General features: G+C 47.4%; 1 protein-coding gene and 1 pseudogene across 4 annotated transcripts; one reads left to right on the plus strand and one right to left on the minus strand.

Annotated features, from left to right (window-relative positions):
- Window positions 1-20: 20 nt before the first annotated feature.
- Window positions 21-15292, plus strand: IDNK (IDNK gluconokinase). Of its 4 annotated transcripts, none has more exons than XM_045882305.2 (5): window positions 21-226; window positions 7351-7381; window positions 7758-7844; window positions 12682-12725; window positions 14599-15292. In XM_045882305.2, the coding sequence occupies exons 1-5, from the start codon at window positions 177-179 to the stop codon at window positions 14942-14944; spliced, it is 558 nt and encodes a 185-aa protein (XP_045738261.1). In that variant the 5' UTR covers window positions 21-176; the 3' UTR covers window positions 14945-15292. The 4 variants fall into 4 exon arrangements, with proteins under 4 accessions (XP_045738261.1, XP_045738262.1, XP_064435620.1 ...); XM_064579550.1 differs by having other exon boundaries at window positions 119-230; XM_064579549.1 differs by lacking the exon at window positions 21-226 and adding an exon at window positions 5635-5736.
- LOC123842551 (RNA transcription, translation and transport factor protein-like) lies at window positions 4954-5702 on the minus strand (annotated as a pseudogene).
- Window positions 15293-17412: the final 2120 nt, after the last annotated feature.

Here is a 17412-nt window from a genome sequence, read left to right on the forward strand (position 1 = left end):
CGCGGAGCGGGGGGCGGGGCGCGGAGCGGGGGGCGGGGCGCGGAGCGGGGTGGGCGGGGCGGAGCAGCGCGGCGGGGGCGGAGCAGCGCAGGTCGCCCGCCGCTCGGGCGTCCGTGGCCTGGAAGGCGGGGCGGTCGGGCCCCGGAAGGCGGCTGGAAGGAGCGGGACTCCGGGTCATGGCGGTGCCGGGCGCGCTGCTGGTGATGGGCGTGAGCGGCTCGGGGAAGTAGGTCTGGGAGGGCGGGGGGTCGCGGGGGGCGCACTGGAGGAGGCGGCGCGCGTGGCGGAGGCCGGAGCCGTCACCGTTCCGGGCCCGCGGGGTACGCAGGGTTCTGCGGAACCTCCAGCTTCCCTTTGCAGATGAGGAAGCTGAGGCCCGGGGCACCTGCTCCGTCTCCCCACCCTCCAACCTGCCCGTCCCGGGGCGCCGAGACCCGGGTTCTCCGTCGGGCCCCGAGCGGCTCTAGCGAGAGCCCTTCGTGAAGAGGCGCCTGCTGGGGCGCCGCCCGCGGTGGCTCCGGCGGTCACTAGGGCCGGCGTTTGGGAGTCTCTGGTCAGAACGCGGTGGCGGGGTGCGAGGCCCAAAGCGCAGGGGCCAACCTCGTCCCAGTCTCCCACAGACCGTGTCGGGCTGGGCGGAGCGGCAGCTCCCTCCTGCGAGGTGCCGGACTTTCGTGATGAGTTTTTAGAAAGGCAGTTTCACCGGCTGGTCTGTTCTCTCTGTGCTGCGATCAGCGTTTACCAGCTTTACCTGGAAGGAGTCACTGTTAATAAGGAGTCACAAACCCCCTAAGGATTTGCAAGGAGGCACACCGGATGCCACAAAGCCTCTGCCCAGCCCAGTCCGACCAACCTGGGGGCTGGGAGCTAGACTTTGGCTTTCTGATGAGACCAAACTCTAACTGTGCCCTTTACCGGAAAAAGCAGCTACTGCAGCGTTCCGCCACAGGCCCAAAAGACAGATCTTAATCAGGTGAAATATCGTAACTTCAAAGGCCTATAGTACCCTTCTAGAATTTTCTGAACCACGAACTGCTTGTGTGGTCAAGTATATATTAAAGACTCTTTCTTGCTCCAGGTAGGAATGTTTAGGTTTTCAAAATTATTGTGGCATTTTTAGCTTCATCTCTTGAGAAATTAAAATAATTTGGGGAGTCTTGGAATAAAAGTAACATAAAACATGGAGCCTGAAAATCCTTAGCTGTTGTATGAGTTGAAGAAGTTGAATGTAAGACTGCTTCTATGGTGTGATGTAGTGGATGTCAGGAGCCCAGGGTCTTGGTTCTGCTGCTCCTGCCTGCTTGTGTGAGCTTGGACAATTTATGTACCCCTCTGTGCCTTGGATCAGATGGGGGGGGGGGGTCTAAACCATATGCTTTATATGGTTATAGTCATGCATTCAGTAATTATTTATAGAGCTTGATCCTGACTCCGTGTCACTGATAATATGATGAATAGGACAGATAAAATCCCTGCCCTCAAGAGAGTTTACATTCTAGTATGGGAAACAAACAGGAAGTGAATAAATACATGTACATAGTGTGGTAGGCAGTGGGAGGTGCTCCAAGGGGAAAATAAAGGAGAGTAAGTAGAACAAAGAAGAGCAGGCAGGATGGTGAGGGAAGGCTCCTCTAAGGCAGTGGTATCTGAGCAAGACCCACAAGAAGTGAGGGACTAAGCCTGGTGGCTAGCTAGGGAAAGGGCAGTATAGACAAGGGGAATATAGCAAGTGCAAAGGCCCGGAGGCTTTGTTTCATTGTGGATTACCAAGGAAGCCATTGTGCTGAGTAATGGGAGATGAGGTCAGAGAAACAATGAAGGCGAGGAGAAGTGGTCATATGCCGGAGATATTCTGAAGGCAGAACCAGAAAGATGTTTCGATGGACTGGATGTGGGGCATGAGAGAGGGAGAAAGGTGTCAAGGATGACTTTGGGATTTTTGGCTTGGGTAACTAAAAGAAGGGAGTTACTACTGACTGATGGGGAAGCAGTAGGCAGGGCAGATTTGGGAAAAAAAATAGCAGAAGCTCAATGTGGGATGTGGTGAATTGCCTATCAGTCATCTGAGTGGGTTGGTCAAGTGGTTGATTGGATATCCAAGCCCAGAGTTCAGGAGAGGAACTTTAGATATAAATGTAGGAATCCTTGGTGCGCAGATGTATTTAAAGACATAAGACGTTGGGATCACTGAGGGGGTGAGTAAAGATCAAGAAGCTGGCCAAGGACTGAGCCCTGGGCCCTCTGACCATCGCTGACAGACTGAGTAATAAAATGAGAATGATTATATCGATCAACAGATGTAGCAACGTTGAGTTCTTTGGTGACTTTTGTGAGCCCTTGTTAGGGCCTTGCTGGATTTTAAATTACACTCCATAACATTTGAGAGGAAAAAATATCTCAAGAAAACAACAGTCTCAAACCGGAAAGAATGTAGTTAAACCACTGTTAGAACAACAATGTCAAGCATTTACTTATTTACCATGTTTATTGCCTCCCCCTCTCCTACCTGAATGCAAGGGATCTTTTTGTTTACTGCCCTGTCTAGAACAATGCCTGGCATGTAGTAGATGCTCAGAAAATATTTGCTGCCTCAATGGATGAATGAACAAATGAATGAAGGGAGCTATTTGAATAGGTGGTAGTGTTTTCTTTATGTTTTAATAGCCTTTGTGAAGACACCCTCAGCTTCTGGCCTTTTAAATATCTTTTGCATTTAATCTGTGCCCCAGCCAACCACCACTGTCCTACAGTCTTTCAGTCTCCTTGATCCTGATTTAGACCAACCTGCTTAGAGACCTTTGGGCTCCAGACTGGCTTGTAATGCTTGCTCCAACCAGTCTCCTCTGAGCCGAGCACTGTGCCTGGGGTTCCTGTCTGTCCATGTCAAGTCCTGCTGTTCTCTAGTTCAGGAGGTTTGGATAAGCAGTAGACACTGGCTTTTCCTTTTCCTTCAGTCTCCTCCCTGCCAGTCTACACCCAAATCTGGTTAGCTCTTTTTGTTTTGTTTTGTTTTATCAGTGCTTTTTATTATTATTATTATTTGTATTAACATATACTGTATTTGTTTCAGGGGTACAGGTCTGTGATTCATCAGTCTTATACAATTCACAGCACTCACCATAGCACATACCCTCCCCAGTGTCCATCACCCAGCCATTCCATCCCTCCCACCCCCCTCCACTCCAGCAACCCTCAGTTTGTTTCCTGAGATTAAGAGTGTCTCATTGTTTTTCTCCCTTTCTGGTTTCGTCTTGTTTCATTTTTCCATCCCTTCCCCTGTGATCCTTTGTTTTGTTTCTCAATTTCCTCATATCAGTGAGATCATATGATAATTGTCCTTCTCTGATTGACTTATTTCGCTTAGCATAAGACCCTCTAGTTCCATACACGTTGTTGCAAATGGCAAGATTTTTTTTTGATGGCTGCATAATATTCCATTGTGTGTGTGTGTGTGTGTGTGTGTGTGTGTATACCACATCTTCTTTATCCATTCATCTGTTGATGGACATCTTGGCTCTTTCCATAGTTTGGCGATTGTGGACATTGCTGCTATAAACATTGGAGTGCACATATCCCTTTGGATCACTACATTTGTATCTTTGGGGTAAATACCCAGTAGTGCAATTGCTGGGTCGTATGGTAGCTCTATTTTCAACTTTTTGAGGAACCTCCATACTGTTTTCCAGACTGGCTGCACCAGCTTGCATTGCCACCAACAGTGTAGGAAGGTTCCCCTTTCTCCACATCCCCACCAACATCTGTTGTTTCCTGACTTGTTAATTTTAGCCATTCTGACTGGTGTGAGGTGGTATCTCATTGAGGTTTTGATTTGGATTTCCCTGATGCCAAGCGATGTTGAGGACTTTTTCATGTGTCTGTTGGCCATTTGGATGTCTTCTTTGCAGAAATGTCTGTTCATGTCTTCTGCCCATTTCTTGATTGAATTACTTGTTTTCTGGGTGTTGAGTTTGATAAGTTCTTTATAGATTTTGGATACTAGCCCTTTATCTGATATGTCATTTGCAAACCCATTCTGTCGTTGTCTTTTGATTTTGTTGACTGTTTCCTTTGCTTTGCAAAAGCTTTTTATCTTGATGAAGTCCCAATAGTTCATTTTTGCCCTTGCTTCCCTTGCCTTTGGCAATGTGTCTAGGAAGAAGTTGCTGTGGCTGAGGTCAAAGAGGTTGCTGCCTGTGTTCTCCTCTAGGATTTTTTTTTAAAGTAACAATTTTAATTGCTGCTTTATTAAAGCAATTTTTTATAAACATTTCTATCATATTTAAAAGGTCAAGTTCATTCAACTAAGAACCAATTAGAATATGTGACAACCCTAAATCTAATTTTTTAAATCTAATTTTCTGGCCAAGAAATTAAAGCAAGGTTATCCATATAAAGACACAATCCTAAAGATCATAAGCCTTGGCCTAGAGAAGGCTATGCAGAACTGGTGGGGGGAAAAACAACTTATTTATAGTTTTCCAGCAAAAGTTCGAAGTTTTGTTTTTTTGTTTTTTTGTTTTTTACCTCTGCATCACTGCATTTCTATTTAGATTAAAAGGTGCTAGAATGTTTCAATTTGTATCTTCTGATTCTGTAAGTCCCTCTATAGTTACCCACAGAAGTTACTACATTTATAAATACCAAAGATGTAACAATTCTCAAGTTTTCTAGATTACTCCAATAAAATATTTTAAGTTTTCCTATGATTTGAGTATCTGTATTGTCTCTGTAACAAAGCTGGGGGTCGGCATTATAGATACATAAACATAACAGTCAAAAAAAAATCCACTTTCCTGAACAATAAGAAAAAGCAATGATGGTAAATCTCGAGAACATAGTCAATTTTCTAGGATTCTTCCCTTGAAATTGTGACATTTGATTTCCAAACACATGCCAGAGCGTACATGGTTCCCAACTGTACTAAGTAGGTGAGAAACTGAAATCCTAAAATGTTCATCTTCCAACTTTCCCCAGTCTGTGGTCTGTCTTTGGATCAGCAATAATTGCCTGAACAGCTACTATGGCTTCATTAATTTTTGTCTGTAGCTCTCTGAGTTCTTCTATATGCAGCAATTGCAGAATTTGAGCAGCTTCATTAAGAACTGCATCTCCTGTGTCAAAACCAAGAATATGTTTGTCTAAAGCAACAGGCAAGCCCTCTTTCATTTGATTTGCTTTAGCAACTGCATCCTAGGTCAGGCGCTCCTGGACCAAAATGCGAATTGTCTTAAGCATTACCAGGTAATCATCATGATGCTGAATCTGAAGAAGGTTACCCAAAGCCATTACACCAGCCTTAAAATCAGGATTATTTACATCCAAGTTGATCAATGGCTCTGCATTTTTAGCTGCATTGTCAGCATTTTTTGTATTACCAGGTACCAAGTCCTTGTATTTTTCAGCATTATCTCCATATTCAAGTCTAACAGCTAAGCCAAGAAGCCAGTCAATTGCTTCTTGTCGATCTTGAATCTTGAAAGGACAGTTAACATCTTTGAGATACTTTTCAAAGAACTTGGGCCAGTCACTGCTGTGGATGTTTCTTAAATTACCTCTGTCTTCAATCTTGTAGTGTCTGATTTTCTGGTCTTCAAGCCAAACAATAAAGTTTCTAAATTCTGTTTCATCTTTGCAGTTGAAGCCAGCCGGGTTGTGGTAGTCAAGGCCGTCAGCTTGCATCGGAACATGGTCCCCGCGTCTCTCTAGGATTTTGATGGACTCCTGTCTCACATTGAGGTCTTTCAACCATTTTGAGTCTATTTTTGTGTGTGGTGTAAGGAAATGGTCCAGTTTCTTTCTTCTGCATGTGGCTGTCCAATTTTCCCAACACCATTTATTGAAGAGACTGTCTTTGTTCCATTGGACATTCTTTCCTGCTTTGTCAAAGATGAGTTGACCATAGAGTTGAGGGTCCATTTCTGGGCTCTCTATTCTGTTCCATGGATCTATGTGTCTGTTTTTGTGCCAGTACCATGCTGTCTTGATGATGACAGCTTTGTAACAGAGCTGGAGGTCCGGAATTGTGATGCCGCCAGCTTTGCTTTTCTTTTTCAACGTTCCTCTGGCTATTCGGGGTCTTTTCTGGTTCCATATAAATTTTAGGATTATTTGTTCCATTTCTTTGAAAAAAAGTGGATGGTATTTTGATAGGGATTGCATTAAATGTGTAGATTGCTCTAGGTAGCATTAACATCTTCACAATATTTGTTCTTCCAATCCATGCGCATGGAACGTTTTTCCATTTTTTTGTGTCTTCCTCAATTTCTTTCATGAGTATTCTATAGCTCTTTTAAATTGTGAGTGGTGCCTGATGTGTCCATCCCTGGCTCATCTTAGTCTTCAGTGTACTTTCTGTCATGCACAGCTCTGGCTTCCCCAGCCGTGGAGTTCATCACCAGTAGGCTGCAGTATGTCTCCCTTTGCAAGCTTCAGCACAGTGAACCTAATGGGAGAAGTTACAGTGCTTTGCAATCCTTTGGTTACATCAGGGAGGTCTCAGTTGGGTACACATGTGTCTTTAACAGCTAGCTCCCTGAGACCTTCACAAAAGAGAGACAGGACCCTTGAATCCAGCTAGAATGTAAGCAGGGTTTTATTTTCATTATTTTCATATCCTGGGGACTAACAGGTGCTCAGTATTGGCCGAGTGAAATAAGTAATGAGTGGATACATGTTGCTCAGTTTCCCCATTTTGCAGGTGAGGAAACAGGTGTAGAGAGAAAGGTGACTTGCACGAAGCATGTGGCCAGCTGTTAGGTGCTGAGACCCAAGCCCTTCTCCCCAAGAGTGCTGCCTGCTAGGGGAGCAGCAGGTCCTTACCACACGCACCGCACAGAGGGCATTTCCCTCCCAGGCTGACTTCTCATTCCGAATCTTATTTTATTCTTTAAGAGTGTGTCTCTGTTAAACCCCAAACAAGGTGTCAATGCTTTTATGAGCTCCTTTGAACCTTGTGCTGGGAGGTTAAACCCCGTCGGACCCCTCCTTCCAGTACCCTCCGTAAAAGCTCATCTCTATTCAGCATTTTTTTTTTTTTTTTTTGCAAAATATAATTATCTCTAGAACAGGGAACAAAAAACTTCAGAAAGAACTTCAGGAGTTTAATGAGATCTTATATATTGCTTTCTGGAAAAGAAAATTAGTGGTAACTCCGTAACTTTAAATTCCTGGAGAACGCTAACATCATGCTCTAGACTCCAGGGCCGAGAGCATTACCGTCACTGCTTCAATATCATGAAATTACTGGGTTTCAATATGGCGGGGTGGCTGTCTCCCAGGGCACCCCGCATGGTAGGAGGCACGCATGGGTTGGGAAGGGCAGTCACTTGAACCTCTGTGTCCTCTCCACAGATCGACCGTGGGCGCCCTGCTGGCATCCGAGGTAACCTGTTCCGATGCCTCCCAATGGCGAGGCCCATTGTGCTCTTTGCTTCTCCCCCTTGGGCGCCCCTTCTTCTGGCCCATCGTGGTTTGTAAAACTCACCACGGATGTGGCTTGTGAAGCCCAATGGAGCAATCTTGGTTTTCTCCTCGGTGATCACCAAGAGTGATGAATGAAAGGAGTAGCAACCCAGTGAGCAGGGATAGTGACGTGGCATCACAGCCTCCCTGCTTCTTCGGGGTGGGGGGGAGTGGGGGAAGGGGGGCCACGGGGGGAGGGGAAGAGGGGCGGGGGTGGTCCTCGGGCTGCCCATTTCCCCACCTGCCCGGTAGTATCCATAATGGTGGTTGTCACACCCTTTACTTTGTTCTTAAAGCTGGGATGGAAATTCTACGATGCGGACGACTATCACCCAGAGGAAAACCGAATGAAGATGGGAAAAGGGATCCCGCTGAAGGACCAGGTAACATTTGCCGTCTGTTTCCAACACAGACGCTCCAGCCAGGAGCCGCAGGCAGAGCTCTCGCAGCATGTGGTGGAGGAGAGTTGGGGCCAGGAGAGACAGTGTCTCCAAAGCCAGGCGCCCGGGGTCCTGCATGTGGTCAGCTCTGGCCCTGAACTTCTCTCCGAACGCAGAGCTAGGCGGGATCCCACCCCACCCCTGCTTGGGCAGGGCCTGCCAGGACACTTTGTCGCAGGCTTTTAATCCGCAGGATGTTAATTCCCCAGGTTCTGCCTTCATCTTCGTCCCCAGGCCTTTGAGCTGCCACTGGCACCAGACTCACAACCACCCCGAAGCCATAGGGGTTGTTACAAATTCAAATCGAGCCCTCTGGAAGCTTCCCATCCATCTCAGGGTCAAGACCAAACAGCTAAACGCCTCAACATGCCCCGCTCCAGTCTCTTCGGGTGTTGTGCCCGCCCTCCCTCTCTCCACCAGAGCCCCCCTGGCCCCTGTCAGTCACTCCTGCTGCCTCGCTCCGCCCCACAGGGCCTTTGCACCTGCTGTTCCCACTGTCTGAAATGCACTTCTGTCCCCTCCCGTTAACCCTGCTCCTGTTCACAGCTCAGCTCCTATGCCACTTCTTCAGGGAAGCCCTCCTGGATCTACTAAAGTAAAACCTCCTGTAATAAACTCTCATAGCACCATGGCCCACATGGCCCGGGGCCCGGTTGCAAGTTGGCACTATTTATCTCTGCAACTAGATTTTACTTCTGAAAGGGCTAGGACTGTGGCCTTTCTGTTGACCATTATATACCCCACAGGGCTGGCCACACAGTAAATGTCGGAAGATACCTGTGACTCCGTTGTAAGGGAAGGAATGAATAGCACCTCATTCCTTTATGCACCGTCATGAGGCCATTTCCTAAGGGCCGCTCCCAAAGCAGAGGTGCAAACTGGACTCACTGGTGTAACTCACTGTAGCCCAGGAGAGATGTGAGGGCTGGGGCCCCAGCCAGGCTCACAGGCCGGGGTGTCCAAAGGGCAGGAACAGAGCGGAACTGGCCGAAGACCAACGCTGTGGTTTCCACTTTCAGAGACCTTGGCCCCAGCCGTGCTGCCACTAACTCACTCTCTTCCCGTTGTCCTGCCCCAAGGGGCTGGAGTCCCTCACCATCACTAGGTCTAATTCTAGGGACTCTGAGAGTACACTTCTGTTTCAGGAGTATGGCTTGATGTGGCCAAGATTCAGACTTTGAACTATCAAAATTAAGTTTGCGACATTTGACTTTAGAAGATAGGAGGAGGGAACCATAAAAGAGATACAGAATAATAATTGGAGGATAATAATGACATTATACTAGAGATAAAGACATAGTGCAGATAACCTGGCTCCACCACTAAGCTTGTGTGGCCTTTGGCAAATGGCTTAGTCTCTCTGTGCCTCATTTTCCTCCTGTGAAGTAGGGGTGGTAACAGGACCCATTTCATTGGGTTCTTGGGAGGATTAAATGAGATACTACTAAAAAATATGCACAGTGAAGTATCCAAAGCATTCAGTAAATATCACTTATTATTGTCGCTAATATATCTATATGAACACGTATGCGTAACATAAACCATTTCTACCGAGTGTGTAAAATGTGACCGTGCCAGGGTTATTTTTCTCCTTGTCGGGTGCAAATAAAAGTTAAGTTAAAGAACTAAGTACAACTAACCCAAATGGATGGATTTTTAAAATGGCATTTAAACATCCTTCCTCCTGTTCACAAGCGAGGCTTGCTAAGTGGGCAGTCTGGATGGGGGGGAGGAGTAGAGTTCAGAAGAGGAATTTATTGTACGGAAGAAAAGGTTATTGGTTACTGGAAGAAACATAAGGAGTCATTAAATATATTTAGGAGAAACTACAAGTTAGCCAGACTTTAGACTTTGTCTCTTCCAGGGAGAGAAAGAGCTAGAATGGCAGATGGTTGACATTCTTGAGGAGAGCTCAGCTAGGAGTGAAGGTGTGGGTCACAGCTGGGCTGGCAGTGGGGGGGTGGAGGGGTGGAGAGCGGCTCCTGGTCACCCTAGCAACCAGTCCCGCCCCCGTGATCCTGTGAGGAGGACCCAGGGGAAAGCCTGAGCAGAGGTACCGTCTCCTCTGGGGAAGGCTTGGGGAGGGTTCTGTGCTCAGAGGGCTGCGGTTTGAAGAGAGGCAACCTGTGTTGAATATTCCAAGGGCTCCTTCAGGCTATTTAAATGTGTATGAATACAAAATAAACTGTGAACTCCAGTTCTCGGGGTTACACTGCCCAAGTGTTCAGTAGCCGCATGTGGCCCGGGGCTACCACCCAGATGACGCAGGGAACACTTCCCTCACGACAGAAAGCTCTAGTGGACAGCGCTGGCCTGCACAGATAACCCCCCCAGGCTGTGACAGGATGTTACTAGTGTGATGATGCTGTTGCTGATCAAGGATCTGCAAGCTGCCAGGCAGTGTCCCCCGCCTCGAGCCAGGTCCATGTCGTCCAGCAGCCCGCAGTGACACTGAAGCAGATTTCAAAGTCTGTTAAATGAGGGTTTTTTTTTTTTTTAAAGATTTTTATTTATTTATTCATGAGAGAGAGAGAGAGAGGCAGAGGGAGAAGCAGGCCTCCCGCGGAGCAGGGAGCCCGATGCGGGACTCGATCCCAGGACCCCGGGATCACGACCTGAGCCGAAGGCAGATGCTTAATGCCTGAGCCACCCAGGTGCCCAAATGAGGGGGTTTTTGAGAAAAATTTTCCTGATTATAAATGTAACACTTGCCTTGTATGGAAAATTTGGAAAGTACTTGAAAATGTTTTTACAGAATACATCACTCTTGGTTTTATCTTTCAAAAAATACCTACGAATTTTGGAGTTTTTTTTCTATCTTTTTTGAGGTATATATTCTTTTCATGTGTGTTATTTCCTCTGTGGTCTCAAGTTCATTTTTGTACCAGGTAAACACCGGTCCCTGGCCTCTGCTCTTCCCCACCCGCTCCTTCCTTCCGCTCTATCCGCTGCCTCCCCCAGTAGCGCTGGGACGACTCCGTTTCCTGAGTTGTTCCTCTGAGCTCCAACTCCCCTTCTCCCTTTAACCACCATCCCCTTCCAGGAGACACTTCATGTCTCTAGATGTTTCCATCACATCACCAAAACCACAGGCCCAGGAATCTTTCCCTGTCCTCTTGATGTTCTGATTGAACTCCTGCTAGAACATTCTAGCAGATGTTGTGCCCACTACCTCCAAGCACTGGGCTGGGGGCAGGGGACACCATCAGAAATGAGATGACCTTGAATGTCAGACCCAGCAAGCAGAGATGCTCATTTGGATTATGTTTCCTCTTCTCTTCCCCCTAAGACTCTGTGTGTTTGACTTTCATAATTTATCCTATCATCTGTAGTAACTACTCACAGAGTTGAGTGAATTTACTCTAATATCTCCTTTTCTTTCCAATTTCTGCTTTTGTGAAGAGGGGATCTCAAATCACTCCCTTTCATCACAAATGTGAACACAGAATTTGGAGCTCATGCCTCCAAGTCCTCCTATTTAACACCCTTACAGTAAAGCCCAGCCTTCTTATCAGTCACTCAAGTTCCTGACCACCAGTCAAGACGGTTTCTCCTGATCTTCCTCACCACCAACTCCCACACCTCCTGCTCACCAGGGCTAAGAAGCATCTGCTTCACCCGTTTACTGAAGAGTGTCTGTATACCATCTTTAATACTCCCAGTCTTGGATTATGCCCTTCCCTCCACTTTTGTACAACAAAAGTGCTGTCAACCAAAAGTTATGGGATGCCTTTGAAACATTACTTAGAAGGAAATCTATGGGCTCTGGAAGCATTTCCGGAAAAATAACAAGAATGGAGAGTAATGAGCTAAGTGTTCAAGCAGGAAAAAACAATAAACAAAAAGGAAGAATGTAGGAAAAAAACAGAAATGAATGCTGAAATTAATGGAATATAAGCCAAAGAAACTATGTAGGTGATGAGCAATGCTGTTTGAAGAAAAAAAAAAATAGACAAATCTCTAACAAGACTGATCAAGAGTGGGAAAAAGGCACAATGAAGAGTAGGAATGAAAAGAGGGCTGTGAACAAACTGATGTTTGTATATTTAAAGACTTAAATTGGACAATTTCTTAGAAAAATATAAATTACTGTGGGAAAATGGGCTTGGATGGCAGAGATATGGTGGCAGAGCCTATTCTGCTTTTCCCCCACATGGAACTAAGACCTTGCTGATGCTGCAGCTGGCTTAAGAATCAGGACGGTCCAGAGATCTAACTTTATGTGTGGTCTCTTCCTGCTATCTCAGATACCAAAACTGAATCAAGAATAGAAAACCTGAACATAACAATGCTCATTTAAAAAAACTGAATCTGTAATCCAAGATCTCCCCTCAAAAAAGGCCCCAGGCCCAGATGGTTTTTCAGAGGAGTTTTGGTCAGCTTGGACCGCTGTAATAAAATACCACAGACTGGGGGCTTAACCAAGAGACATTCAGTTCTCACAGTCCTGAAGACTGGAAGTACAAGATCAGGATGCTAGCATGGTCAGGGTCTTGGTGAGGGTCCTCTCCCTGGCTTGCAGGTGTGGGGGAGAGGAGAGGCTACAGCACAGGAGGGCAAGCACACCATAGCTCCCTGGTCTCTTCTTCAAAGGGCACTAATCCCATCATAATGTCACTGCTTAACTGCCCAGAGACTTGACCCTGCAGCCTTGTCATGGTCTACTTTTCAAAACCACTAAGATTTCTCTGGACTTTAACACTGATGAACATGATTAACTGTGTTTCTGTATAAATAAACAAGACCTGGGAAAGTAACTTTGTGTCTGCTTTAATTTCAGGACAGGATTCCATGGCTCTGCAACTTACATGACATTTTACTAAGGTAAGAGACCTTGGCATAAGCCAGTGAGTAAAGAAAACTTCAGAAAGTAGAGGCAAAAAATACATTCTTGAAATCACACCTGGCTGATGATAAAGGATCCCAGAAATGGAGGGCACTCCATTACTTCTGTCAAGTAATCAACAGTGATTTACACCAGCTAGAACCCACGTGTAATTTAGCTGGGTTCTGGAAATGAACCTTCTAGACAGCTCCGCAATTATCATCTGGGAATCCTGGTCAGCCAGTTGGCTTCCATAAGCCTGTTTCTTCATTTGAAAATAGGGATATAGTTCCTACTCACAGATCACTGTGAGAATTAGTGAGATGGGGCATGGGGGGCACTCAGAACGGTCTCTAAAACGTCAAAAGTGCTGGGAAGGTGGTAACCGAAGCCACCACTGACTGTTCTAGTCACATCTTTGTCTCCACCTCTTCCCCACCCCCCACTTCAAGCTGGGGCAACCAGGGAATACGTGGGGTCATTTGTAAGTGAACAGGTCACCAGAATTGGGAGTCCCAATTTGTCTGCCCTGTATCATGCCTCTGAGCAAATTAGGTCCCCTCCACCCATCTGGCGACCTGACCCCTGGGAATCCTGGTTGGGATGTGGAGAAGGATAAAGAAAAGGCAGGGAATGGCTTATAAATCTTGCTTTCTAAAATGAAGATGACATCTCATATTTTATAAATCTAAAACCATCTGCACCATATGCAATTAGAATATACTTAAGATTAAAAGTTCAGTTTCCTCTTCCACACCGCACTGACCTAGCCAGCCACCCTGTCTCTGCATAGGCTTCGAGTTCAGGGGCTTAGGGCTTCAGGGTTTCAGAACTCCTACCCATCTGGGTCTCTAACCTAAGCAGACTCTTCAGGGATCAAATACACTGACTGTGACGGAAGCAGAAACGAAGATGATCAGGAGAGCAGCCATCAGACATTCAGACCCAGAGTAAACAAGCTCTTACCCATGACCTCTGGGAAGAGCAGAAGGCCCAGGTACCTAAGTTCGTTGCTGATGATCCATTCCATCCACTGGATCTCACCTGTACACTGGCCATAGATCAAAGGCAGGCGCCTTCAGGATTCTCAGTTCTGAAGAAGACATTCTGCCAAGTACCCAAGCCAGGGTTTACCCTTCACCCTTCACCTCTTTACTCGAGTCCCTTCCCAGCCAGAAGACGGCGACCTCTCCTGACCACGGACGGGGGCACAGTGGGGGCTCACTCACATGGGCAGTCTCGAGCACGCTGGCTCCCCTTCGTGGTGCCTTGTCACTCTGCCTCTACTTCTGGCTCAGGTTTTTTCTTAGCACATCCCTGGACGCTTCTCTTACCTTGCTCACCTTGGCCACAGAGAGTCTGATACTCCCCTTTTCTCCTGCTTGCTCCAGCTCTGCACTGGTAACTTCACCAGACTCCCAGCATATTGCAGAGCGGGAACGGGGAGAAGCCAGCTGTGAGATGTAAATCACGGAACGCCTGTGGAACACCCAAGCGGAGGTGTGCGGGGCAGAGGCACCCGCCAGCAGCCATCCGGGTCCACACTCGGTGGCTGGGGAGCAGAGCTGACCCTTCCAAGCACTTCCTGTGCACTGGGCACCCGGATAAACGGTTCCTCACAACTCTATGGACAGGTGCTCTAAGTAGCCCCATTTAACCGATGATGAACTGATGCTCAGGGAGGTAAATACCTTGCCCAAGACAGCTCGGTTCACTAGTGGAAGGAACATCTTTACCTTAAAGTCAGGACCACCATTTTGTAATGCCTTCCACCGGCAGAGAAGTAGGACCAGAGTCTTCAACCTAGAATCGACACCAGTTATTTCAAAGGTCCTCGTTCTTTAGTCCCACCCCCCCCCCCTTTTTTAACAGAGATGTAGCCTCTGGACAGCATGTGGTTCTAGCCTGTTCGGCTCTGAAGAAAGTGTACAGAGACACCTTAATACGAGGAAAAGATTGTGCACCCCTGAAGTGTGATGAGACGGGGAAGGACAAACAGCCAGCTGAGGTGAAGCTCCTTGTGGTCCATCTGAGTGGGTCGTTTGAGGTCATCTCTAGACGTTTACTTGAAAGAAAAGGACATTTTATGCCCCCCGAGTTATTGCAGTCCCAGCTCGATATTCTGGAGCCCCCATCGGCTCCAGAAAATTTCATCCAAATCAGTGTAGACAAAAATCTTTCGGAGATAATTGCTACAATCACGGAAGCTCTAAAATGAGAATGGTTTCAGATCGGGGGTCCAGAACAATCAAGCAGACATGTCTAGCCCATGATCCCAAACTGTGTTCTAGCGTCTTTGCCAATACCGTATTCTAAATTCTTGGGGTGAACAAACCCTAGTGTACTGAGCTATACTTGTCTGGGTATATTTTTAGGAATCTGTGCTCTGGCACCTGGGGAGGAGACAGGAGGGAACTTTGAAAGTAAAGCTTCAACAGAAATCCAAATTCCTGTGACCTAATCAGACATCAGAGGGAATCCTATAATCGATACTGTGAATCACAACCTTATTCAAAACATCCCTGATTGTGTCTGTATTTGAACAAATAAATGAAACTTGGCTATCCTTGGCATCCCCTGGAAATTGGTCCCAGGAGCAGAAACGTGTACAAAATCGACCGCTCACCAATAAGTCCCATACACCACACGCTTCCTAATCCTCTTTCCTTGGATCATCTCAAGATAAATAAATAAAAAGCACGTATAGTTTATGGATATAAAAAATTGCAGAGGTGGAACTTTAGTGGATGAAGCATGGGACTCACTGACCCAACTGTCCCCACTCATTTCACAGAGACCCCTTGTGAGACCAGGCTGGTGGCAGCCACCTGCCCTCCTGCTGCTAAAGTCATCAGCAGGGGACTCTAGACAAGGAAGGAGCACCAGAGCCGCCATGGCCTGACATGAAATGAACCTCCCCCCCCCGCCCCGCCGGGGCAGCAATGGACCAGGGGCAGCCGGGCTGGGTGAGGCTGTGCGGGAGGCTGGAGGCACTGGTACGTTCTGGGCCAGCACAGGCTGCGTTTCAGCCCTTCCCCCAGAGGCTCCAGAAAGAAGTGTCCTTATCCCCCTATCCTAACCTAACCTCTGTCCTAGCCCCAGAATGCAGCTACTCTGCAGGGCCACTGATGAGCCCTGCCCAGAAAGTGAGCTTTGGAACCAGCTACCTATTTTTTCCCACAAGGGCATGCAGCCTGTCTTGGGACCTACAGAGAGAATATGTGCCAGGGGTGCCAGGGGAGTGAAAGGGCCCTTCTGGGTAGACAGACCTTGCTTAAGAAACCATGAAGCCTCAGAGCTTCCTCTCTGCCAGGCGATTTGAGAGGCATCTCCTGCCTGGCTTCAGTCTGCATCAGCCCTCAGTACTTGGGGGTCCAAGCCCTCAGGTTGGCCAGTCCACAGACTCAGGCTGGCTGAGAGTCACCCCCAGACACAGAAGAAGGACTCAGTCAGTCCACTGTCCTCTGAGTCTGGACTGGATACCGTGATGGGCACTCTGCAGGGTCTGCGGACCTGTCATGCAACACAAAGCTCTGGCTCTCGGGTGGCTTCCATCAGGGTGGAAGGACAGGCGAAGGCCTGGGGCAGCTGGTGGGGACTAGTGAAGGCCATTGCTCACAAAAAAGAACTGATTTTCATTCCACTGGACTGTCACGTAGGACCTGGTGAGAAAGCCTGCTTGTAAGAGCACAGAAGCTATTATATGCATAAATAAAAATGTTTTTGCAGTTATAATGTACAGTGAAATTTCCAAGAGTACCAAAAAGGAACAACTGTATTCTTTTTTTTTTACCTGGAGTTGTTTACCATGTCAGAAAAAATCACAGTGTGTTTCTGTCACGAATGTAACACACCTACATCAACCTGCGTTTGTAATTCTTCACTCACAGTGATCAGCCCATAGGCACAAGCACCCATCTGCTCCACTGTGTTGGTCTAGGGCAACTGTGTCCAAGTGTTACATACTGAAACTCCTTAGTTTATCACAAGTTACTCCCTTTTTCTCCTTTAGAGGGAAGGTATCATATTTACTATTTGCTGGGGTAAGTTTTATTAGACATCAGTTTCACTTCTGGAAGGGGGACATCAGAAAATAGTTGTTAAAAATGAAGAGAGGCACTGGATCTCCTGGGGTTGAGAACCACTGCTTAAATCCCGAGATGGACACAGGGAGGCCAAGGCGTGCGCCAGTGCTGCCCTCTGGCGGCCCCGGGGAACACCACAAGCACAAACCGTTCTCCCAGCCCTTGAGAACACTGGCAGGCAGCCATGGGTCCTGTCCTTGGGTTGGGGGCAGTGGAAGGCAGCTCCCCACCCAGCCCTGACCATACCCTTGCTCAGGTTCTATGACCTGCAAAGAAGAGGCAGGTGAGACCTGTTTGCTGTGGCTCAGATAGATGCCAATGATTTTCCCCACCCTGCAAATACCACTTAACCACCCCCTCTGGCAGGAATTCTCCATCTTGCCCCCTACTCCACGGGAGGAAGTGTAGGTTCAACGTTTTCCTTTCCTCTAAGACGTCGCCTGCCTCATAAAGTTGTGAAAACTGAGAGTACACGCACGGTGTGGAGACCACAGCCGACACAACAAATGCTAGCTCTTACGCTTGTCACCCTTGGCGCCCGAGGCCGCGTGGCCACAGGACAGACTCCTACTCTGCCTTCCCGGCTGTGGAGGAGCTTATG

This window comes from Mirounga angustirostris, unplaced genomic scaffold (genome assembly GCF_029215605.1).
Source record: "Mirounga angustirostris isolate CCGP_5_RB_7025 unplaced genomic scaffold, mMirAng1.0.hap1 SCAF_15, whole genome shotgun sequence".
Taxonomy (NCBI): Eukaryota; Metazoa; Chordata; class Mammalia; order Carnivora; family Phocidae; genus Mirounga; species Mirounga angustirostris.